Genomic DNA, 24566 nt, shown 5'->3' on the forward strand with positions numbered 1-24566 from the left:
AGTTGTCTATACCCGTTTTCTAGTGGTCTCTAATGTAGAGGCGAGTGTAGTTCACAGTTGTCTATACCCGTTTTCTAGTGGTCTCTAATGTAGAGGCGGGTGTAGTTCACAGTTGTTTATACCCCTTTTCTAGTGGTCTCTAATGTAGAGGCGGGTGTAGTTCACAGTTGTCTATACCCGTTTTCTAGTGGTCTCTAATGTAGAGGCGAGTGTAGTTCACAGTTGTCTATACCCGTTTTCTAGTGGTCTCTAATGTAGAGGCGAGTGTAGTTCACAGTTGTCTATACCCGTTTTCTAGTGGTCTCTAATGTAGAGGCGGGTGTAGTTCACAGTTGTCTATACCCGTTTTCTAGTGGTCTCTAATGTAGAGGCGAGTGTAGTTCACAGTTGTCTATACCCGTTTTCTAGTGGTCTCTAATGTAGAGGCGAGTGTAGTTCACAGTTGTCTATACCCGTTTTCTAGTGGTCTCTAATGTAGAGGCGGGTGTAGTTCACAGTTGTCTATACCCGTTTTCTAGTGGTCTCTAATGTAGAGGCGGGTGTAGTTCACAGTTGTCTATACCCGTTTTCTAGTGGTCTCTAATGTAGAGGCGGGTGTAGTTCACAGTTGTCTATACCCGTTTTCTAGTGGTCTCTAATGTAGAGGCGAGTGTAGTTCACAGTTGTTTATACCCGTTTTCTAGTGGTCTCTAATGTAGAGGCGGGTGTAGTTCACAGTTGTCTATACCCGTTTTCTAGTGGTCTCTAATGTAGAGGCGAGTGTAGTTCACAGTTGTCTATACCCGTTTTCTAGTGGTCTCTAATGTAGAGGCGGGTGTAGTTCACAGTTGTTTATACCCCTTTTCTAGTGGTCTCTAATGTAGAGGCGGGTGTAGTTCACAGTTGTCTATACCCGTTTTCTAGTGGTCTCTAATGTAGAGGCGGGTGTAGTTCACAGTTGTCTATACCCGTTTTCTAGTGGTCTCTAATGTAGAGGCGAGTGTAGTTCACAGTTGTTTATACCCGTTTTCTAGTGGTCTCTAATGTAGAGGCGAGTGTAGTTCACAGTTGTCTATACCCGTTTTCTAGTGGTCTCTAATGTAGAGGCGAGTGTAGTTCACAGTTGTCTATACCCGTTTTCTAGTGGTCTCTAATGTAGAGGCGGGTGTAGTTCACAGTTGTCTATACCCGTTTTCTAGCGGTCTCTAATGTAGAGGCGGGTGTAGTTCACAGTTGTTTATACCCGTTTTCTAGTGGTCTCTAATGTAGAGGCGAGTGTAGTTCACAGTTGTCTATACCCGTTTTCTAGTGGTCTCTAATGTAGAGGCGAGTGTAGTTCACAGTTGTCTATACCCGTTTTCTAGTGGTCTCTAATGTAGAGGCGGGTGTAGTTCACAGTTGTCTATACCCGTTTTCTAGTGGTCTCTAATGTAGAGGCGGGTGTAGTTCACAGTTGTCTATACCCGTTTTCTAGTGGTCTCTAATGTAGAGGCGGGTGTAGTTCACAGTTGTCTATACCCGTTTTCTAGTGGTCTCTAATGTAGAGGCGGGTGTAGTTCACAGTTGTTTATACCCCTTTTCTAGTGGTCTCTAATGTAGAGGCGGGTGTAGTTCAAAGTTGTCTATACCCGTTTTCTAGTAGTCTCTAACGTAGAGGCGAGTGTAATTCACAGTTGTCTATACCTGTTTTCTAGTGGTCTCTAATGTAGAGGCGGGTGTAGTTCACAGTTGTCTATACCCGTTTTCTAGTGGTCTCTAATGTAGAGGCGAGTGTAGTTCACAGTTGTCTATACCCGTTTTCTGGTGGTCTCTAATGTAGAGGCGGGTGTAGTTCACAGTTGTCTATACCCGTTTTCTAGTGGTCTCTAATGTAGAGGCGAGTGTAGTTCACAGTTGTTTATACCCGTTTTCTGGTGGTCTCTACTGTAGAGGCGGGTGTAGTTCACAGTTGGTTATACCTTGTTTTCTAGTGGTCTCTAATGTAGAGGCGAGTGTAGTTCACAGTTGTCTATACCCGTTTTCTAGTGGTCTCTAATGTAGAGACGAGTGTAGTTCACAGTTGTCTATACCCGTTTTCTAGTGGTCTCTAATGTAGAGGCGAGTGTAGTTCACAGTTGTCTATACCTGTTTTCTAGTGGTCTCTAATGTAGAGGCGGGTGTAGTTCACAGTTGTCTATACCCGTTTTCTAGTGGTCTCTAATGTAGAGGCGGGTGTAGTTCACAGTTGTTTATACCTGTTTTCTAGTGGTCTCTAATGTAGAGGCGGGTGTAGTTCACAGTTGTCTATACCCGTTTTCTAGTGGTCTCTAATGTAGAGACGAGTGTAGTTCACAGTTGTTTATACCCGTTTTCTAGTGGTCTCTAATGTAGAGGCGAGTGTAGTTCACAGTTGTCTATACCCGTTTTCTAGTGGTCTCTAATGTAGAGGCGAGTGTAGTTCACAGTTGTCTATACCCGTTTTCTAGTGGTCTCTAATGTAGAGGCGAGTGTAGTTCACAGTTGTCTATACCTGTTTTCTAGTGGTCTCTAATGTAGAGGCGGGTGTAGTTCACAGTTGTCTATACCCGTTTTCTAGTGGTCTCTAATGTAGAGGCGGGTGTAGTTCACAGTTGTTTATACCTGTTTTCTAGTGGTCTCTAATGTAGAGGCGGGTGTAGTTCACAGTTGTCTATACTCGTTTTCTAGTGGTCTCTAATGTAGAGGCGAGTGTAGTTCACAGTTGTCTATACCCGTTTTCTAGTGGTCTCTAATGTAGAGGCGGGTGTAGTTCACAGTTGTTTATACCCCTTTTCTAGTGGTCTCTAATGTAGAGGCGGGTGTAGTTCACAGTTGTCTATACCCGTTTTCTAGTGGTCTCTAATGTAGAGGCGAGTGTAGTTCACAGTTGTCTATACCTGTTTTCTAGTGGTCTCTAATGTAGAGGCGGGTGTAGTTCACAGTTGTCTATACCCGTTTTCTAGTGGTCTCTAATGTAGAGGCGAGTGTAGTTCACAGTTGTTTATACCCGTTTTCTAGTGGTCTCTAATGTAGAGGCGGGTGTAGTTCACAGTTGTTTATACCCGTTTTCTAGTGGTCTCTAATGTAGAGGCGGGTGTAGTTCACAGTTGTCTATAGTTTTCTAGTGTCTCTAATGTAGAGGCGGGTGTAGTTCACAGTTGTTTATACCCGTTTTCTAGTGGTCTCTAATGTAGAGGCGAGTGTAGTTCACAGTTGTTTATACCCGTTTTCTAGTGGTCTCTAATGTAGAGGCGGGTGTAGTTCACAGTTGTCTATACCCGTTTTCTAGTGGTCTCTAATGTAGAGGCGAGTGTAGTTCACAGTTGTCTATACCCGTTTTCTAGTGGTCTCTAATGTAGAGGCGGGTGTAGTTCACAGTTGTCTATACCCGTTTTCTAGCGGTCTCTAATGTAGAGGCGGGTGTAGTTCACAGTTGTTTATACCCGTTTTCTAGTGGTCTCTAATGTAGAGGCGGGTGTAGTTCACAGTTGTCTATACCCGTTTTCTAGTGGTCTCTAATGTAGAGGCGAGTGTAGTTCACAGTTGTCTATACCCGTTTTCTAGTGGTCTCTAATGTAGAGGCGAGTGTAGTTCACAGTTGTCTATACCCGTTTTCTAGTGGTCTCTAATGTAGAGGCGAGTGTAGTTCACAGTTGTCTATACCCGTTTTCTAGTGGTCTCTAATGTAGAGGCGAGTGTAGTTCACAGTTGTCTATACCCGTTTTCTAGTGGTCTCTAATGTAGAGGCGAGTGTAGTTCACAGTTGTCTATACCCGTTTTCTAGTGGTCTCTAATGTAGAGGCGGGTGTAGTTCACAGTTGTCTATACCCGTTTTCTAGTGGTCTCTAATGTAGAGGCGGGTGTAGTTCACAGTTGTCTATACCCGTTTTCTAGTGGTCTCTAATGTAGAGGCGGGTGTAGTTCACAGTTGTCTATACCCGTTTTCTAGTGGTCTCTAATGTAGAGGCGAGTGTAGTTCACAGTTGTCTATACCCGTTTTCTAGTGGTCTCTAATGTAGAGACGAGTGTAGTTCACAGTTGTCTATACCTGTTTTCTAGTGGTCTCTAATGTAGAGGCGGGTGTAGTTCACAGTTGTCTATACCCGTTTTCTAGTGGTCTCTAATGTAGAGGCGGGTGTAGTTCACAGTTGTCTATACCCGTTTTCTAGTGGTCTCTAATGTAGAGGCGAGTGTAGTTCACAGTTGTCTATACCCGTTTTCTAGTGGTCTCTAATGTAGAGGCGAGTGTAGTTCACAGTTGTCTATACCCGTTTTCTAGTGGTCTCTAATGTAGAGGCGGGTGTAGTTCACAGTTGTCTATACCCGTTTTCTAGTGGTCTCTAATGTAGAGGCGGGTGTAGTTCACAGTTGTCTATACCCGTTTTCTAGTGGTCTCTAATGTAGAGGCGGGTGTAGTTCACAGTTGTCTATACCCGTTTTCTAGTGGTCTCTAATGTAGAGGCGAGTGTAGTTCACAGTTGTTTATACCCGTTTTCTAGTGGTCTCTAATGTAGAGGCGAGTGTAGTTCACAGTTGTTTATACCCGTTTTCTAGTGGTCTCTAATGTAGAGGCGAGTGTAGTTCACAGTTGTCTATACCCGTTTTCTAGTGGTCTCTAATGTAGAGGCGAGTGTAGTTCACAGTTGTCTATACCTGTTTTCTAGTGGTCTCTAATGTAGAGGCGAGTGTAGTTCACAGTTGTCTATACCCGTTTTCTAGTGGTCTCTAATGTAGAGGCGAGTGTAGTTCACAGTTGTCTATACCCGTTTTCTAGTGGTCTCTAATGTAGAGGCGGGTGTAGTTCACAGTTGTTATACCCGTTTTCTAGTGGTCTCTAATGTAGAGACGAGTGTAGTTCACAGTTGTTTATACCCGTTTTCTAGTGGTCTCTAATGTAGAGGCGGGTGTAGTTCACAGTTGTCTATACCTGTTTTCTAGTGGTCTCTAATGTAGAGACGAGTGTAGTTCACAGTTGTCTATACCCGTTTTCTAGTGGTCTCTAATGTAGAGACGAGTGTAGTTCACAGTTGTCTATACCCGTTTTCTAGTGGTCTCTAATGTAGAGGCGAGTGTAGTTCACAGTTGTCTATACCTGTTTTCTAGTGGTCTCTAATGTAGAGGCGGGTGTAGTTCACAGTTGTCTATACCCGTTTTCTAGTGGTCTCTAATGTAGAGGCGGGTGTAGTTCACAGTTGTTTATACCTGTTTTCTAGTGGTCTCTAATGTAGAGGCGGGTGTAGTTCACAGTTGTCTATACCCGTTTTCTAGTGGTCTCTAATGTAGAGGCGAGTGTAGTTCACAGTTGTTTATACCCGTTTTCTAGTGGTCTCTAATGTAGAGGCGAGTGTAGTTCACAGTTGTCTATACCCGTTTTCTAGTGGTCTCTAATGTAGAGGCGGGTGTAGTTCACAGTTGTCTATACCCGTTTTCTAGTGGTCTCTAATGTAGAGGCGGGTGTAGTTCACAGTTGGTTATACTTGTTTTCTAGTGGTCTCTAATGTAGAGACGAGTGTAGTTCACAGTTGTTTATACCCGTTTTCTAGTGGTCTCTAATGTAGAGACGAGTGTAGTTCACAGTTGTCTATACCCGTTTTCTAGTGGTCTCTAATGTAGAGACGAGTGTAGTTCACAGTTGTCTATACCTGTTTTCTAGTGGTCTCTAATGTAGAGGCGGGTGTAGTTCACAGTTGTCTATACCCGTTTTCTAGTGGTCTCTAATGTAGAGGCGGGTGTAGTTCACAGTTGTTTATACCTGTTTTCTAGTGGTCTCTAATGTAGAGGCGGGTGTAGTTCACAGTTGTCTATACCCGTTTTCTAGTGGTCTCTAATGTAGAGGCGAGTGTAGTTCACAGTTGTTTATACCCGTTTTCTAGTGGTCTCTAATGTAGAGGCGGGTGTAGTTCACAGTTGTTTATACCCGTTTTCTAGTGGTCTCTAATGTAGAGGCGGGTGTAGTTCACAGTTGTCTATACCCGTTTTCTGGTGGTCTCTACTGTAGAAGCGGGTGTAGTTCACAGTTGGTTATACTTGTTTTCTAGTGGTCTCTAATGTAGAGACGAGTGTAGTTCACAGTTGTTTATACCCGTTTTCTGGTGGTCTCTAATGTAGAGACGAGTGTAGTTCACAGTTGTCTATACCCGTCTTCTAGTGGTCTCTAATGTAGAGACGAGTGTAATTCACAGTTGTCTATACCTGTTTTCTAGTGGTCTCTAATTTAGAGGCGGGTGTAGTTCACAGTTGTCTATACCCGTTTCCTAGTAGTCTCTAATGTAGAGGCGGGTGTAGTTCACAGTTGTTTATACCTGTTTTCTTGTGGTCTCTAATGTAGAGGCGGGTGTAGTTCAAAGTTGTCTATACCCGTTTCCTAGTAGTCTCTAACGTAGAGGCGAGTGTAATTCACAGTTGTTTATACCCGTTTTCTAGTGGTCTCTAATGTAGAGGCGGGTGTAGTTCACAGTTGTTTATACCCGTTTTCTAGTGGTCTCTAATGTAGAGGCGGGTGTAGTTCAAAGTTGTCTATACCCGTTTCCTAGTAGTCTCTAACGTAGAGGTGAGTGTAATTCACAGTTGTCTATACCTGTTTTCTAGTGGTATTTAATGTAGAGGCGAGTGTAGTTCACAGTTGTTTATACCCGTTTTCTAGTGGTCTCTAATGTAGAGGCGGGTGTAGTTCACAGTTGTCTATACCCGTTTTCTAGTGGTCTCTAATGTAGAGGCGGGTGTAGTTCACAGTTGTCTATACCCGTTTTCTAGTGGTCTCTAATGTAGAGGCGAGTGTAGTTCACAGTTGTTTATACCCGTTTTCTAGTGGTCTCTAATGTAGAGGCGGGTGTAGTTCACAGTTGGTTATACCCGTTTTCTGGTGGTCTCTACTGTAGAAGCGGGTGTAGTTCACAGTTGGTTATACCCGTTTTCTGGTGGTCTCTACTGTAGAAGCGGGTGTAGTTCACAGTCGTCTATACTTGTTTTCTAGTGGTCTCTAATGTAGAGGCGAGTGTAGTTCACAGTTTTCTATACCCGTTTTCTAGTGGTCTCTAATGTAGAGGCGAGTGTAGTTCACAGTTGTTTATACCCGTTTTTAGTGGTCTCTAATGTAGAGGCGAGTGTAGTTCACAGTTGTCTATACCCGTTTTCTAGTGGTCTCTAATGTAGAGGCGAGTGTAGTTCACAGTTGTCTATACCCGTTTTCTAGTGGTCTCTAATGTAGAGGCGGGTGTAGTTCACAGTTGTTTATACCCGTTTTCTAGTGGTCTCTAATGTAGAGGCGAGTGTAGTTCACAGTTGTCTATACCTGTTTTCTAGTGGTCTCTAATGTAGAGGCGGGTGTAGTTCACAGTTGTCTATACCCGTTTTCTAGTGGTCTCTAATGTAGAGGCGGGTGTAGTTCACAGTTGTTTATACCTGTTTTCTAGTGGTCTCTAATGTAGAGGCGGGTGTAGTTCACAGTTGTCTATACCCGTTTTCTAGTGGTCTCTAATGTAGAGGCGAGTGTAGTTCACAGTTGTTTATACCCGTTTTCTAGTGGTCTCTAATGTAGAGGCGGGTGTAGTTCACAGTTGTCTATACCCGTTTCCTAGTAGTCTCTAACGTAGAGGTGAGTGTAATTCACAGTTGTCTATACCTGTTTTCTAGTGGTATTTAATGTAGAGGCAAGTGTAGTTCACAGTTGTCTATACCCGTTTCCTAGTAGTCTCTAATGTAGAGGCGGGTGTAGTTCACAGTTGTCTATACCCGTTTTCTAGTGGTCTCTAATGTAGAGGCGGGTGTAGTTCACAGTTGTTTATACTTGTTTTCTAGTGGTCTCTAATGTAGAGGCGAGTGTAGTTCACAGTTGTTTATACCCGTTTTCTAGTGGTCTCTAATGTAGAGACGAGTGTAGTTCACAGTTGTCTATACCTGTTTCTAGTGGTCTCTAATGTAGAGGCGAGTGTAATTCACAGTTGTCTATACCTGTTTTCTAGTGGTCTCTAATGTAGAGGCGGGTGTAGTTCACAGTTGTCTATACCCGTTTTCTAGTGGTCTCTAATGTAGAGGCGGGTGTAGTTCACAGTTGTCTATACCCGTTTTCTAGTGGTCTCTAATGTAGAGGCGGGTGTAGTTCACAGTTGTCTATACCCGTTTTCTAGTGGTCTCTAATGTAGAGGCGAGTGTAGTTCACAGTTGTCTATACCTGTTTTCTAGTGGTCTCTAATGTAGAGGCGAGTGTAGTTCACAGTTGTCTATACCCGTTTTCTAGTGGTCTCTAATGTAGAGGCGGATGTAGTTCACAGTTGTCTATACCCGTTTTCTAGTGGTCTCTAATGTAGAGGTGGGTGTAGTTCACAGTTGGTTATACTTGTTTTCTAGTGGTCTCTAATGTAGAGACGAGTGTAGTTCACAGTTGTTTATACCCGTTTTCTAGTGGTCTCTAATGTAGAGACGAGTGTAGTTCACAGTTGTCTATACCCGTTTTCTAGTGGTCTCTAATGTAGAGACGAGTGTAGTTCACAGTTGTCTATACCTGTTTTCTAGTGGTCTCTAATGTAGAGGCGGGTGTAGTTCACAGTTGTCTATACCCGTTTTCTAGTGGTCTCTAATGTAGAGGCGGGTGTAGTTCACAGTTGTTTATACCTGTTTTCTAGTGGTCTCTAATGTAGAGGCGGGTGTAGTTCACAGTTGTCTATACCCGTTTTCTAGTGGTCTCTAATGTAGAGGCGGGTGTAGTTCACAGTTGTTTATACCTGTTTTCTTGTGGTCTCTAATGTAGAGGCGGGTGTAGTTCAAAGTTGTCTATACCCGTTTCCTAGTAGTCTCTAACGTAGAGGCGAGTGTAATTCACAGTTGTTTATACCCGTTTTCTAGTGGTCTCTAATGTAGAGGCGGGTGTAGTTCACAGTTGTTTATACCCCTTTTCTAGTGGTCTCTAATGTAGAGGCGGGTGTAGTTCAAAGTTGTCTATACCCGTTTCCTAGTAGTCTCTAACGTAGAGGTGAGTGTAATTCACAGTTGTCTATACCTGTTTTCTAGTGGTATTTAATGTAGAGGCAAGTGTAGTTCACAGTTGTTTATACCCGTTTCCTGGTGGTCTCTACTGTAGAAGCGGGTGTAGTTCACAGTTGGTTATACCCGTTTTCTGGTAGTCTCAAATGTAGAGGCTGGTGTAGTTCACAGTTGTCTATACCCGTTTTCTAGTGGTCTTTAATGTAGAGGCGAGTGTAGTTCACAGTTGTTTATACCCGTTTTCTGGTGGTCTCTACTGTAGAAGCGGGTGTAGTTCACAGTTGGTTATACCTGTTTTCTAGTGGTCTCTAATGTAGAGACGGGTGTAGTTCACAGTTGGTTATACCCGTTTTCTAGTGGTCTCTAATGTAGAAGCGGGTGTAGTTCACAGTTGTCTATACTTGTTTTCTAGTGGTCTCTAATGTAGAGGCGAGTGTAGTTCACAGTTTTCTATACCCGTTTTCTAGTGGTCTCTAATGTAGAGGCGAGTGTAGTTCACAGTTGTTTATACCCCTTTTCTAGTGGTCTGTAATGTAGAGGCGAATGTAGTTCACAGTTGTCTATACCCGTTTTCTAGTGGTCTCTAATGTAGAGGCGAGTGTAGTTCACAGTTGTCTATACCCGTTTTCTAGTGGTCTCTAATGTAGAGGCGGGTGTAGTTCACAGTTGTTTATACCCGTTTTCTAGTGGTCTCTAATGTAGAGACGAGTGTAGTTCACAGTTGTCTATACCTGTTTCCTAGTGGTCTCTTATTTAGAGGCGGGTGTAGTTCATAGTTGTCTATACCCGTTTCCTAGTAGTCTCTAATGTAGAGGCGGGTGTAGTTCACAGTTGTTTATACCTGTTTTCTAGTGGTCTCTAATGTAGAGGCGGGTGTAGTTCACAGTTGTCTATACCCGTTTTCTAGTGGTCTCTAATGTAGAGGCGAGTGTAGTTCACAGTTGTCTATACCCGTTTTCTAGTGGTCTCTAATGTAGAGGCGGGTGTAGTTCACAGTTGTTTATACCCGTTTTCTAGTGGTCTCTAATGTAGAGGCGGGTGTAGTTCAAAGTTGTCTATACCCGTTACCTAGTAGTCTTTAACGTAGAGGTGAGTGTAATTCACAGTTGTCTATACCTGTTTTCTAGTGGTATTTAATGTAGAGGCAAGTGTAGTTCACAGTTGTCTATACCCGTTTCCTAGTAGTCTCAAATGTAGAGGCGGATGTAGTTAACAGTTGTCTATACCCGTTTTCTGGTGGTCTCTACTGTAGAAGCGGGTGTAGTTCACAGTTGGTTATACTTGTTTTCTAGTGGTCTCTAATGTAGAGACGAGTGTAGTTCACAGTTGTTTATACCCGTTTTCTGGTGGTCTCTACTGTAGAGACGAGTGTAGTTCACAGTTGTCTATACCCGTCTTCTAGTGGTCTCTAATGTAGAGACGAATGTAATTCACAGTTGTCTATTTCTGTTTTCTAGTGGTCTCTAATTTAGAGGCGGGTGTAGTTCACAGTTGTCTATACCCGTTTCCTAGTAGTCTCTAATGTAGAGGCGGGTGTAGTTCACAGTTGTTTATACCTGTTTTCTAGTGGTCTCTAATGTAGAGGCGAGTGTAATTCACAGTTGTTTATACCCGTTTTCTAGTGGTCTCTAATGTAGAGGCGGGTGTAGTTCACAGTTGTTTATACCCCTTTTCTAGTGGTCTCTAATGTAGAGGCGGGTGTAGTTCAAAGTTGTCTATACCCGTTACCTAGTAGTCTCTAACGTAGAGGTGAGTGTAATTCACAGTTTTCTATACCTGTTTTCTAGTGGTATTTAATGTAGAGGCGAGTGTAGTTCACAGTTGTTTATACCCGTTTCCTGGTGGTCTCTACTGTAGAAGCGGGTGTAGTTCACAGTTGGTTATACCCGTTTTCTGGTAGTCTCAAATGTAGAGGCTGGTGTAGTTAACAGTTGTCTATACCCGTTTTCTAGTGGTCTTTAATGTAGAGGCGAGTGTAGTTCAAAGTTGTTTATACCAGTTTTCTGGTGGTCTCTACTGTAGAAGCGGGTGTAGTTCACAGTTGGTTATACCCGTCTTCTGGTGGTCTCTACTGTAGAAGCGGGTGTAGTTCACAGTTGGTTATACCCGTTTTCTGGTGGTCTCTACTGTAGAAGCGGGTGTAGTTCACAGTTGGTTATACCCGTTTTCTGGTGGTCTCTACTGTAGAAGCGGGTGTAGTTCACAGTCGTCTATACTTGTTTTCTAGTGGTCTCTAATGTAGAGACGAGTGTAGTTCACAGTTGTCTATACCCGTTTTCTAGTGGTCTCTAATGTAGAGGCGGGTGTAGTTCACAGTTGTCTATACCCGTTTTCTGGTGGTCTCTAATGTAGAGGCGGGTGTAGTTCACAGTTGTCTATACCCGTTTTCTAGTGGTCTCTAATGTAGAGGCGAATGTAGTTCACAGTTGTCTATACCCATATTTTAGTGGTCTCTAATGTAGAGGTGGGTGTAGTTCACAGTTGTTTATACCCCCTTTATAGCCGAGTATAAAGGCCAATTTCCTTTTCAAATTCAACATTTTACAAGTATACACAAAATATTCAGCAGTTTTACTTCATCAAGCTCCACCTCGGAGTCTTGGAGGTTCAGTGATGAGCCTGAATGCTTATAATACTAAAATTGGGAATCGATCTCTTTGAAAGACACATGGTAGATACTCCATTGTACAGCATATGACTTAACAATAAAAAATAGTCCCCCGGCGGATTAACAACGCTAAAATTAGAAGTTAAATTCCCACCGATAGACACAGCGGATAAACCAATGTGGCTGTTCTATTTATAAGAAAACAAATACATAAACAAATAATACGTTATTAAAGAGAGATTTCAAAGAAAACAACAACAAAAACTCGACATTATTTTTTTATAATACACCATCATTCTAATAAATTAACCCAGAATCAGCGACTGATTTCAAACTCGACTTATGATTGAAAAATCTGGGTATTATCTTTATTTTCAGAAATGTATGGCCCGACATGGCCAGGCGGTTAAAGAATGTATGGCCCGATTAAAAAGCTTGACTCGTCATTTGAGAGTCGCGGATCGAATCCCCGTCACACCAAACATGCTCGTGCTTTCAGCAAGGGGTGTTATAATGTTTCAGTTAATTCCACTATTAGTTGGTAAAAGAGTAAGCTATGAGTTGGCGGTGGGTAGTGATGACTAGCTATCACCCCACTGGTCTTACACTGCTAAATTAGGGAAGGCTAGCACAGATAGCCCTCGTGTAGCTTTGCGCGAAATTCAAGAAAAATAAGTCCTACCACCCACCGCCAACTCTTGGATTTGGTTTGTTTTGAATTTTGCTCAAATCTACACGAGGGCTATCTGTGCTTGCCGTCTCTATTTAGTAGTGTAAGACTAGAGAAAAGGCAGCTAGTCATCACCATCGACCGCCAACTCTTGGGCTACTACTTTACCAACGAATAGTGGGATTGACCGTCATATTGTAACGACCCCACGGCTAAAGGGGCGAGCATATTTGATTTGATGGGAATTCAAACCCCTGACCTTTAGATTACTAGTCAAGTGCCTGAACCACCTGGCCATGCCGGGGCCTGATCGTAAGGAGTGAAGAATACAAGAATTTAAAATAAAAATTTGAAGAATGGTTTCTCCAGTCTTAAACATATGTGGGATAAATTACGAGGTCGGAGATGGTTAAGAATCATCGCCGACATTGAACTGCTGACCACATAAAAGGCAACTATCCGCTAGAACTCGCCGCCATGAGGGCTTTGTGTGACTATCTGAAGTAAATATCACATTGACTGTCACTTATAAAATGTATCCCAAAGTTGAATGTACATTATACTAAATAACATCATGCCTCGAACTTTAGATCGTTGGATATACAGCCGGACACAATGACCATTAAGAATGTGGTATAATTTGTTTTAGTGTTTGTTTCTGTCTAATGGAATATATTTAAAACAAAATCTCACAAGTTAAATATTTATTTTTCACGAACTCTTGTCATCTGGAAACCTCATACAACCTTTCATACAGTCAAACAAAAACCTGTACAAACCAAAACAATCCCCCTGGTGTCTGAACAATAAGTTTATGACGCTAAAATCGGTGGAGGTGTGTGCGATCCACGTGATGGGCAGAAACGCTGACAGCCAGTTCTGCAGCTGTGGGATCAAAAATATTCTTAAACGAAGACGGATTCTCGTCATCACGTTTTAGTAAAGCATGTCTATTTGAACGTGTATATCTCTTACGAAATACATCCCTTCAAACCTTAACGACTACTTACTTTACTGTCTTTGCTGTTTTAAGCTACAAGGTAATGATTATAATTAATATTTTATTAATTACATTACGAAACAGCTAACTATCAAAAATCACCTTGACATGATTTGAATCTTATAAGAAAAATAAGTGATTATTAAACCGAAGTGCTCAAAACTTTGAAGTGAAAAATAACTGGTAACGGTAGATATTTCTAACAGCACTTTATGTTCTGGTCACGAATTAGTGACTTGAATATCCAGTACACGTTTGTTTGGAATTTCGCACAAAGCTACTCGAGGGCTATCTGTGCTAGCCGTCCCTAATTTAGCAGTGTAAGACTAGAGGGAAGGCAGCTAGTCATCACCACCCACTGCCAACTCTTGGGCTACTCTTTTACCAACGAATAGTGGGATTGACTGTGACATTATAACGCCCCCACGGCTGGGAGGGCGAGCATGTTTAGCGCGACGCGGGCGCGAACCCGCGACCCTCGGATTACGAGTCGCGCGCCTTACGCGCTTGGCCATGCCGGGCCTCCAGTACACGAGATGTTTTCTCAATAATGCATCGTATTGTTTGTCACGATAAACTTTGAACAAATAAATAAAGATTATCTAACGGAAAACTTCGATGACTCTTAAGTTGATTGAGTAACAAGAGCCTAAAATATAATCTCGCTGATGTAACGTGTTTTATATTGATTGCCTCTCAGCGGCACAGCAGACGTATACCGCTAGAAACAGGACATCGATACCTGTGGTGGGTAGGGCACAGATATTCCGTCGTGTAGGGTTACAGTTATCTTCAAAACTAACCATTAAAATAACTAGGTTTACTTCTTTCGAGCTATGGGGTTATTTGTAATAAGTAATTATTCATGTCCATTTCTTTTGAAAAGAATAAAATCACAAAGAGTGACACGTTATGAAACGGAAAGTTGGTTTTGTACCTAAAATAAAAAGAACTAAATGTCTTTACACATAATTCTGGAAAGTGTTCTATTTCAAGAGTAAATAGACTAAAAATCAAAAGTAACAAACATTTTTTATTTCTTGCTTTTGAAGTCCATTTCTCATGCTGTGTTGTAACCTACAGAGTGTATAATTCCCCTCGTAATTCATGGCACGTTTTACTGACGTCACAACAGTACAAATTACAACGTTAAACGTCTCTTCTACGACTTCATTTTAGTGTCCACTGACTGACTGACAGACGAGACATCACTATATAATGATGTGAATAGTTAAAACAGGTGACCACTTCCAGGCGACCTTTGACCCTTTTTTGGGGAAAGTAAAACAAGAAATTTATATTGACGAGTTTAATTCATCACTCCAACAAATGTCTTCTCCAGAATTTATTTTATTTGTTGTTAAGTGCGAAGTTACGCCATGGAATATCTATGCTGTATTTAGCATGTGTATTGAAACCCAGTTTTTAAACACAATTAAGCTTTCAAATTTACCGTTGAGCCACTGGGGAATTCTCAATAACTGCGACTGTAATTAGATTTTCAAATCGGTTAAAAGATGGTGCTACGAGCGAAAATCTTATACTTGAAAAACACGCAAACAAAACAAAGTCAGAGTCATTCTACGAGTTGCTAAACCGTATCGAAAAATAGCTTAATCCTGAACATTATGTACATTCAAAACGGATCTGCTAAATTTCGTTTACCAACTCTTTGTGCCTGCTTCTGATTCTTTAGCCACGTGTAATTTTCCAGAAAATTGAAACGTTTTAATAACCACAGTCTTTGTTCAGTAATAAAACATGGCGCAAGTTTTTGCTTTTTCCCTAGTGGTTCGAATGAATGTGTAGAAAAAAGTTCAGTGTGAACATTTTCACAAAGATTAAATGCTTTAAAATGGATTTCAAAATTCTCCGTATTAAGACATTATTCGTCGCTAAGGGAAACGAATCCAAAAGGTGGTTACCTATCTCGTATTAGTTGTGAATAAATGTTTGTTTTTGAAAACGTGCTACGTCAGTGGCGAATAAGGAGGAATATATTTAACAAAAATAATAAAACAGTTTTCAATTTTATAGAGACAAATAGGAATCAATATATAAGTAACCTAGCTTTCTAGAGCAGTTATATAAAGTTTAAACGCTACCAAAAAGGATTAAAACATTTATTATGTTTGTCAGTTTCCATTTTATTGGCTATATTTTTGTGCGCCACTAATACCGAGCGTGAGGCTTGCGTATATCTTATTCGATTTTATATTATATTATATATATATATATTCGTATATTTTTAAGGTGGTTTTGAACGGGTCATTTGTATAGCAGCCATTTTGGTTCATCACAATAAAAATGACTCCACTTCATCCGGTTACTAATGTTACCAGCGCACATTTCGGATAACTCAGCTCAGAACGAGAGTACCATCTGGTGTTGTTGTTGCTTCGAACTGTTTCTAATACTTTGTCATCCTTATAACACATTTTCCAATTTCATTTAACTTAGTATAAGGTAGTATATACGATTTCATCAGTATCGTGATATTTACGTTTCTTTACTGCATTAGTTGCTTTCCTTTAAAAGGTTTACTTACACAGTATCGGTTTTAGTTAAAGTGTTCATGTAACACAACAGAGAGAAATCTCATCTCTGGTTCAAAATGTTACGTTTAACCGGATATTACATTAAACAGATGAACCGAACCGTTGAAAGTTTTGAAGTTAAATAAGCGTGATTATAAATGCTTAAAACATTATTGTTATAAGCCCTGCTAAAAACAAGATAAATACGAAAACGACGAGTAAATAAGTGTAAGTGTAAAGAACCTACCAAAAGTACCTACATGTTCACCCAACTTCTAAAACAAAGTTGTAAGCCTGATAAGAATTTCAAAGATTGACCTATTAAGCTTATTCACTTAATATTTCGACGCTTTAAAACTTACTGTCTTTTACGAAAGGGAATATCTAAGCATAATATTGAAGAATAAAGTTTGAAGAATAGGATTTGGTTTATCTACACGAGGCCGTCCCTAATTTAGCAGTATAAGACTAGAGGGAAGGAAGCTAGTCATCACCACCCACCGCCAACTCTTGGGCTACTCTTTTACCAACGAATAGTGGGATTGATCGTCACATATATAATACCACAACGACTGAAAGGGCAAGCATGTTTGGTGCGACCAGGATTCAAACCCGCGACCCTCAGATTACGAGTCGAACGCTTCAGCCCACCTAGCCATATCTGGCGTTTATAACTTCTAAATATCGCGTTGTCCTATGGTATCAGATATCCACTTTTAGTTCCTCACTTCCATCCATCATATCGACAGCAAGTGATTAAAACTCTGTTTTTAAACTCATTTCAGATAGGATCTTTTGTTATCAGTGAGGTTCCAGTAAATAGTTAGAAAGCCAACGCCCAGGGCGTTACCTTAACGTCCCTATCCCGCCTTCAGAAATAAAGGCCGTGCTAAAAACCATTTCTGGGAGAAAGAACAAAAGTCTTCGAAACTCTTCAAAGTCATTTCCAAAGTAGCTGAAACACCATTTCATCATTAGCAAGATAAGAATGTTCATTGAAAAGTTGTTTTTATGCGCAATTTTATTATGAGTGTCCTATTTTTATGTTTGTCTTGTTTTAAATCAATAACTGTCGACTATTCTATTATACAAACTCAAACTTCTCTACCCGTTTACTGAGATAACTTCGATATCTTTGTTTCTACACATTCATAAGGCTGTGTTCAAAGCATAAATTTAAGCAACAGAAATCATCTCAGCTGTACGTAAAGCAGCATAAAAATTATTTGAATTACTGTCGCATTTTATTAAAGAAAGAACGTACAGTCAACGTTCTACGATCCGGTACGGCAAGGTGGGTTAAGGCGTACGACTCGTAATCCCCCGTCGCACCAAACATGCTCGCCCTTCAGCCATGTGGGCGTTATAATGTGACAGTCAATCTCACTATTCGTTGGTAAAAAGAGTAACCCAGGAGTTAGCGGTGGATGGTGATAACTAGCTGCTTTCTCTCTAGTCTTACACTGCTAAATTAGAGTCGAACGCTTTAACCCACCTGGCCATGCCAGGCTCTTATTTCGTCATATTAATCATTCAGATTTTCTCTAGTGGCCAAATTAGATTTAATCTCCATAAGCTTCCACAGAGCTTTTAATTTTGTAGTTGATGGCCCTGGTTCTAAAGCATGCGAAAGTGCATAATATTCCACAAATTTTAAGCTGCGTATTTCCTTATAAAAGTGAGATTCGTTTCATAAGAATGGATGGTGGATGGTAGGGTGTTACTGACTAGTTCAGATTTGGATTTGGTTTTCAGTTTTGAATTTCGCGCAAAGCCACACGAAGGCTATCTCCGCTAGCCGTCCCTAATTTAGCAATTTAAGACCAGAGGGAAGGCAGCTAGAAATCACCACCAACCGCCAACTCTTGGGATACTTTTTATCAACGAATAGTGGAATTGGCCATCACATTATAATAGCCCCTACGGCTGAAAGGGCGAGCATGTTTGATTCGACGAGGAATCGAACCCGCCATATAGCCTTGGTAATTTTACCCTTAATAAAAACTTACAAGTACAGTAGGTGTCGTAAATCTTTAATGTTTGTTGTTTAAAACAATAATGTTTTATAAATTCTTCTTTAAATCCATCACATTCAGTTGGTGTTAAAAATAACATTGACTCTTGTTTTGATATCTGTTCTCAAGATCTCTGTGGTCTAAGCCTGAAACAGGAGTTGTATTATTAGCACTTCCATCGATTTCTGATTTTAGCTGAATTGGTGAAACATTCTACCACGTGCGTATAAGCTTCGCGTGGAGACACCACAAATAAACTAGCGGCGATATTGGATATTTTCAAAACTTCTCTGTTTGTGTGTGACGTGATCTGGTTACGAAGAAAAGCCTCACATCGGGGTATAAATAATAAAAATGGCTACATTTAACTGTACGTATCACCAGAGCCTATTAACAAGGGAAGAAGCATCACAGGGCACAACTAAGTTAATCTTATTAAATATATAATCTAGATTTATAATTTACTAGCAAAGTTTGGACTTCACTTTGCAATAAGGCTCTACACTTGAGAGACCACGCCTGCGCAGTAATGTCGGAAACAAAAATTCCGACAACTTAGCAACTTCAGCAAGGTCAGAGATCAAGATTTGGTTTGTTTTGAATTTCGCGCAAAGCTACATGAGAGCTATCGGCGCTTGACGTACCTAATTTATCAGTGTAAGACCAGAGGTCATCACCACTCGTCGCCAAGTCTTGAGATACTTTTTTACAATGTGACGGTCAATCCCACTATTCGTTGGCAAAAGAGTAGCCCACGAGTTGGCGGTAGGTGGTGATGACTAGCTGTCTTCTCTCTTGTCCTACACTGCTAAAGTAGGGATGGCTAGCGCAGATAGCCCTCGTGTAGCTTTGCTGATGTAGCTTTGCTAGGGGAGAAAACACACACACACACATTAACAAACCTCTCAAAATGTTGTTGCCAATCTTCTAGTAGTCACTCTACAAAATTCCAAACAATTGTGATTCCAGTATCATATTTGTTCCTTTATCTCTGTATGTTCCATAGACATTGTTTTATTTTTCTGAAGAACCCTACTCGTTAGTTAGGATAGAATATTGAAGAATGTTTTTAATAGGATTACTATATTTTCAAATAATAAACTTTTCAGAGAAATTAATACACAATCAATTATTAAAACTAGCAGAAACGCCACCCTAGGGACAGCTGTTTGTACTAGCAATTACTAATCGTACTATTTATACGTCATTAAAGTATCTAGAAAAAGTGAACAATTTCTAAGCAAAGACGTTCCTTGAAAGTACTGCACGAGAAACGTGTTTGGATTGTCCCGATATAAACTTAATGTTTTTATACATTAAAGTCGTTTCCATTTATCTGAAAAATAATATTTGAAGTGCTACATTTACAAATTACATTAATAAAGATATAATCAAACCCTCACGTATAGTCCTAGTAAATGTTATGTTCTTGTTCTGAGGAGAGTGCTGTTATTTAGAACTGTGTTCTATTATAAAGAAATTGTTGTTATACGTACAGTAGTATTTTTAAAAATTGTCTGAATCTTGAATACCTAAACTATGTATTTTGTTTTTATGGATATTTGTTTTTGATGCCATTCAATAGATGGCGAAACATTGCAGTTATTATTTCGGACACGTAAACAGATTGATACATACATATTTCTTTATAGAAATATAATAAAAAACATAAAATGAAAAAGATATTTATACCAGCGTTACTACTGCTTCACAGGAAGGATCTTTTATTATTTTGGACACGTACATAGATACATACATGCATATATATATATATATATATACACACACATGCATACATGCTACGCCCATTATAGAAAGATAATAAAAAAACATAAAATGAAAATATATTTTTAGTTGACTTAATTTCTGGTTTGCCAGGGATTTATCGTAAAATCCAGAGCAACTATTATTAAAGATTCGGTTGTTTTTAAAAAAATAAAAAACACTACACCTTAAGAATTGAATGTCGGCTGTGAACAGAACTTGCCATTTGAATTCAACTGTATCTCTAACAGCTGGCGGGTGTAGCTCCAACTTGGTTCAGCGGTATTTCTGCAGACTGACAATACTAATAAATCAGGTTTCGATACCCGTTGTGGGCATAGCAAAGACAACAGCCCATTGTGCAGCTTTGTGCTTAACTACGAACAAACAAAGAATATCTTACAGTTCAAGGTGTAGAAATCTCGATCTAAGTAAAATTATATAATGACTGATTTGTAAATTCATTCCACATGGTGACAAAATCGACAAATAAGTGTTACTCACGCGCTGTCTATGGAGTTTAAAGTGATGCATTTACACACTGTACTCCCTCTTCTCTCGTGGACAGCCATGTCTGTTTGCTGAAACTCTAGATACACTATTTTACCAATGAAAAGTGGGATTGATCACCACATTATAACGCCTCTACGGCTGAAAGAGCGGCAATGTACGACGACCCAACTATGTGAAGTATGTTCGGCTTCTTTCATCCTCCATTCTTCGTCCTGTGGAACGTCATTAGCAGTGTGGAGCTGAATTTTGGCAAAACTTGTCAGACGTGTGACGTCACCAGAAATTAAAGACCTTATATTCGAGACATGATTTCCAGTTTTGTGAGCCCAATTTAAATAAAGATCACATCCGCAACGTTATTTGAAACCACTTACATTAATACTAAATTGAATAGGAATACATTGCCGAAGGAAAACACGCAACTCAACTTCTTTTAAATTAAGTAGCAAGGAAACAACAACTGGTTACAATATAAAAATCATTAACAATAAAATAACCTTTAAACACTCGTGTCTTATTAACTTACTGCATTTTCAACTGCACTGAAGTACCAACAAATTTGACTTTGTTGTCTATTTTCACACCCTATTTCTTGCCAACATAAATAACTGAAAAGCGAGATATTTGTTGCATATTATAGAGTTAAGTGTTTTGAAAACGTACATGTCTTCAACAAACAATAAAACTATGAAGCATATTTTAATACCATTATCGTGTGCCTTAATATGTGACATACGAAAACAATATTTCACCATTTTAATGCTCTGTTTGTTTGTTTGTTTTGGAATTTCGCACAAAGCTACTCGACGGCTATCTGTGCTAGCCGTCCCTAATTTAGCAGTGTAAGACTAGAGGGAAGGCAGCTAGTCATCACCACCCACCGCCAACTCTTGGGCTACTCTTTTACCAACGAAAAGTGGGATTGACCGACACATTATAACGCCCCCACGGCTGGGAGGGCGAGCATGTTTGGCGCGACTCGGGCGCGAACCCGCGACCCTCAGATTACGAAGCGCACGCCTTAACGCGCTAGGTCATGCCAGGCCCTTTTAATGCTCTGACACCTCCTCTTGAACTGGAGCAGTCACGTTGTGTCTGATGCCAGCCCTTGAGGTGGAGTGTCAGAAGATACGTTGGGCTGTGAGGGGGGATTGGAACCCGTGACTCTCAGATTACGAGTCGAGCGCCCTAACTAACTAACCATGTTACAGCTTTTATAAAGTTCACAAATTTTACCGAGTTACAGTTCGACAAGTCATAGGGTACAAGTGTGTTTATTCATTGATACACAGGTCTTCTAATAAGATAGATATTAATATTAAGTGAAATGAACCACCAAACTAACAAGCAACGTAACTGCGAGTAGGTTACAACAGTGAGCATGTTCCAGGCTAACATTTTAATTATTATTTGTTTAGCTTTGACGTAAAACCTATAAGATTGGATTTATAAAAGACATAGTATTATAAAATTTTGGTAAGAATAACTTATGAATTTTGTAACTATATCGACAGAAATTTCAGTTTATTGGTTTCACGGAGCTTTAGCTACTGAGACCTATAACCACATTCCATCAGAAAGTTGTGAGGTAATTAGAACTTACGTAACACCCACAGCAATTGACTTGTCACATGTTAACTTCAAATAGCTAACATCATCATACGTGTTAGTGACATCATCATAAGTATTAGTGACGTATAGGTTTTTCTAAAGAAATTAAAATCACACCTGATATTAATTAATAAATATTCCACAGACATACCAATACAATAACGTAATAACCTGTTACTAGCAAATATCACATACTTTAAAATCGCAACTGATTGGTGTAATTAACATATATACATATATGAAATGTTTCTTTTCAAGATTTGGAGCCGTACGAATGTTATACATCAGTATTTTCTTTGAACTTTTTTTTTATTGTAACAAAGTACTCTAGTTCACCTAAAACTCCAGTTTAAGTGTACCTGCGGATATTGATCGTTGAACTTACAAACTGTCTCTTAAGCCTAACAGGTCAGATTACTGCAGAAATCCTGAGACACTATATTTTGATTTGTGATAACATACGAGATGGGTAAGTAGGGCTGCTGTCAGGGAAGGACTACATTGATCCAATACACATAAGTAGGACTGCTGACTACATTGATCCAATACACATATATATATATATCTTAGACAAACAAGAACAACAAACCGTGCCAGCACACGAACAACTGAACACAGTAAAGGCATCAAGACAATCACTAGCTGACCCGAGTTCCACGTTCTTTATTGTTATAATTATTACTTACACAGGCTCGAACGCTGATCACTGCCGTTCGAATAACTGTTTCATGTTCTCACTAAAGCACTGTAAAAGTTACGGCAGAAAGGGCGGCCACTTCCTACAAAAACTCACCTTTTTTATACATAATCCATTTTTTTTATTGTTCTTTCACACCAAGCCACTAAACAGCGTCTTTTGGAAAATATGCCACTAACTCGTCCAGTAGACGGTATTTACATGGAGGTCCACACAACAACCGTGGTTCAGGTAACAATGGCACATGCAATGTTTAACTTAGGAAGCGTTAATACGTTCACTCTTCCTCGTGAGGAAGTTGGTGTGGTTATACACAAGACTGGATGTTGACGCTCATGGTGGCACGAGTCACGAGCTGAAGACGAAGGTCCTGGGACAAGGTGACATTAGACAGACAGCCTACTAACCCTCGCTGATATTTGTTAAAAGTGTTATGGACAATATCTTTCATTCCACCTACAAAAAATATTTTTAAAAATTTCGAATTGATCAACAACTTCCTACCATCCTAGTAACGCATGTTATAGATTTTATTCCATCCTAGATAATGTAAGTTTATAACGTTTGATAATTTAAGATTATAACGTTTGATAATGTAAGTTTAAAATTCCAAACATGTTATTACATTGTTTGTGCGCTGTATTCATGGCAAGGTCATATGCTGCCGTTCTACATTTGAAATTGTTGACCAATCAACAGCGCCTAACTTCTTAATCAACATCCATGTTAATGAGCTGATTGTCACTCTTATAACGCACACACAGGTTAAAATGCGGGAAATATGTTTTGCTACCATACAGAATCCGGCCCGGATCGACAACTCCGAAATATACCTAGCATGGCCAAGTTGTTAAGGCACTCAATTCATAATCCGAGGGTCGTGGATTCGAATCCCCGTCACACCAAACATTCTCGCCCTTTCAGCCGTGGAGGCGTTATAATGTGACAGTCAATCCCACTATTCGTTGATAAAAAGTAGCCTAAGAGTTGGCGGTGGGTGCTGATGACTAGCTGCCTTCCCTCTAGTCTTACACTGCTAAATTAGGGACGGCTAGCACAGATAGCCCTCGTGTAGCTTTGCGCGAAATTCAAAAGACAAAAAATTGCCGAAATCCAAAGCTCTACCACGGAGCCAGTTCTCACCGATATTATAAGAATAAAAATGGACGAAGTTTGTGATATAAATGCTGTTGGTATGGATGTAATGCAGTTGAATACTTTATTTCAATAGTTGCTTCGTTTTAAAATTAATTATGATTTTTCTGCCTTCAGATTAAAAAAAAAATTCAAACCAGGTTTTGAATTTCAGGCCTAAAGAGTTACAGTGGAAATCAAGCACTGAATTACAAAAAATTACTTAGTTGATATGCGTTTCATAACATCCGACATAAAATGAATGAAGCAACTTAGGGTTAAATAAAATTTAATGCCACAGTTGAATATGATTTTTTTTTCATACTGCTACAAACCAGGTTTCGATACTTGTAGTGAACAAATCAGAGATAGCCTTTTGTGTAGCAATGTGCTGAATAACAATTCTCTTTTTCATTTCCTTTTAGCTTTCGTAATTGTGTTTTTTAAGACGATTGATTGTTATTGGAATATTAGGCCAAAATGTTAGAACGAAAGAGGGCTAAGAAAAAAAGAAAAACGCATAACCGACAACAAAGAACAAACTTACTTTAAATACATAGATGTTAAAGAGTTATGAAATAACCCAAACATTAGTAAATAAGTGAGAGAAACAACAACATATACAACGTAGGCACAGTGTTTTAGCCCTATTCTGTTTTATTCTGAACCAAAATAAGTCCTAGCTCTTTAATTAACGTTTCGAGTGTTTGGTTTCTGAATTTCGCGCCAAGCTACGAGATAGCTATTTGCGCTAGCCGTTCCTAATTTAGTAGTGTGAGACTAGAGGGAAGGCAGCTAGTCATCAGCACCCACCGCCAACTCTTGGGCTACTCTTTTACCAACGAATAGTGGGATTGATCGACACATTATAACGTCCTCACGACTGAAAATGCGAGCATATTTGGTGTGACGATTCGAACCCGCGATCCTCAGATTACGAATCGAACATCCTGATCAACTGGCCATGCCACTGAGTACTAGGAAAGTAGTTTAGATCTATTCCGAAAGATTGAAGTATATTCTGTAGTTTCATCAAGAATAGTCAGGACAGAATTAGAGTGA

General features: G+C 40.0%; 1 protein-coding gene across 4 annotated transcripts in view; it reads right to left on the reverse strand.

Moving 5' to 3' along the window:
• LOC143230253 (pikachurin-like) overlaps positions 1–24566 on the reverse strand; it is a 225131-nt gene that overhangs the window by 56566 nt on the left and 143999 nt on the right. The window contains exon 13 of one of the 4 annotated variants that reach the window (XM_076463492.1): positions 19597–22826. The exons of 2 other annotated variants lie outside the window; for them this stretch is intronic. In XM_076463492.1, coding sequence (XP_076319607.1) covers positions 22678–22826 — 149 coding nt within the window. In that variant the 3' untranslated portion in view covers positions 19597–22677. Of the gene's footprint in view, positions 1–19596; positions 22827–24566 lie in introns of those variants that run through there. One more of the 4 variants, XM_076463471.1, reaches the window with a different exon arrangement.

The sequence above is a fragment of the Tachypleus tridentatus genome, chromosome 1 (genome assembly GCF_004210375.1).
Source record: "Tachypleus tridentatus isolate NWPU-2018 chromosome 1, ASM421037v1, whole genome shotgun sequence".
In the NCBI taxonomy this organism is placed as follows: domain Eukaryota; kingdom Metazoa; phylum Arthropoda; class Merostomata; order Xiphosura; family Limulidae; genus Tachypleus; species Tachypleus tridentatus.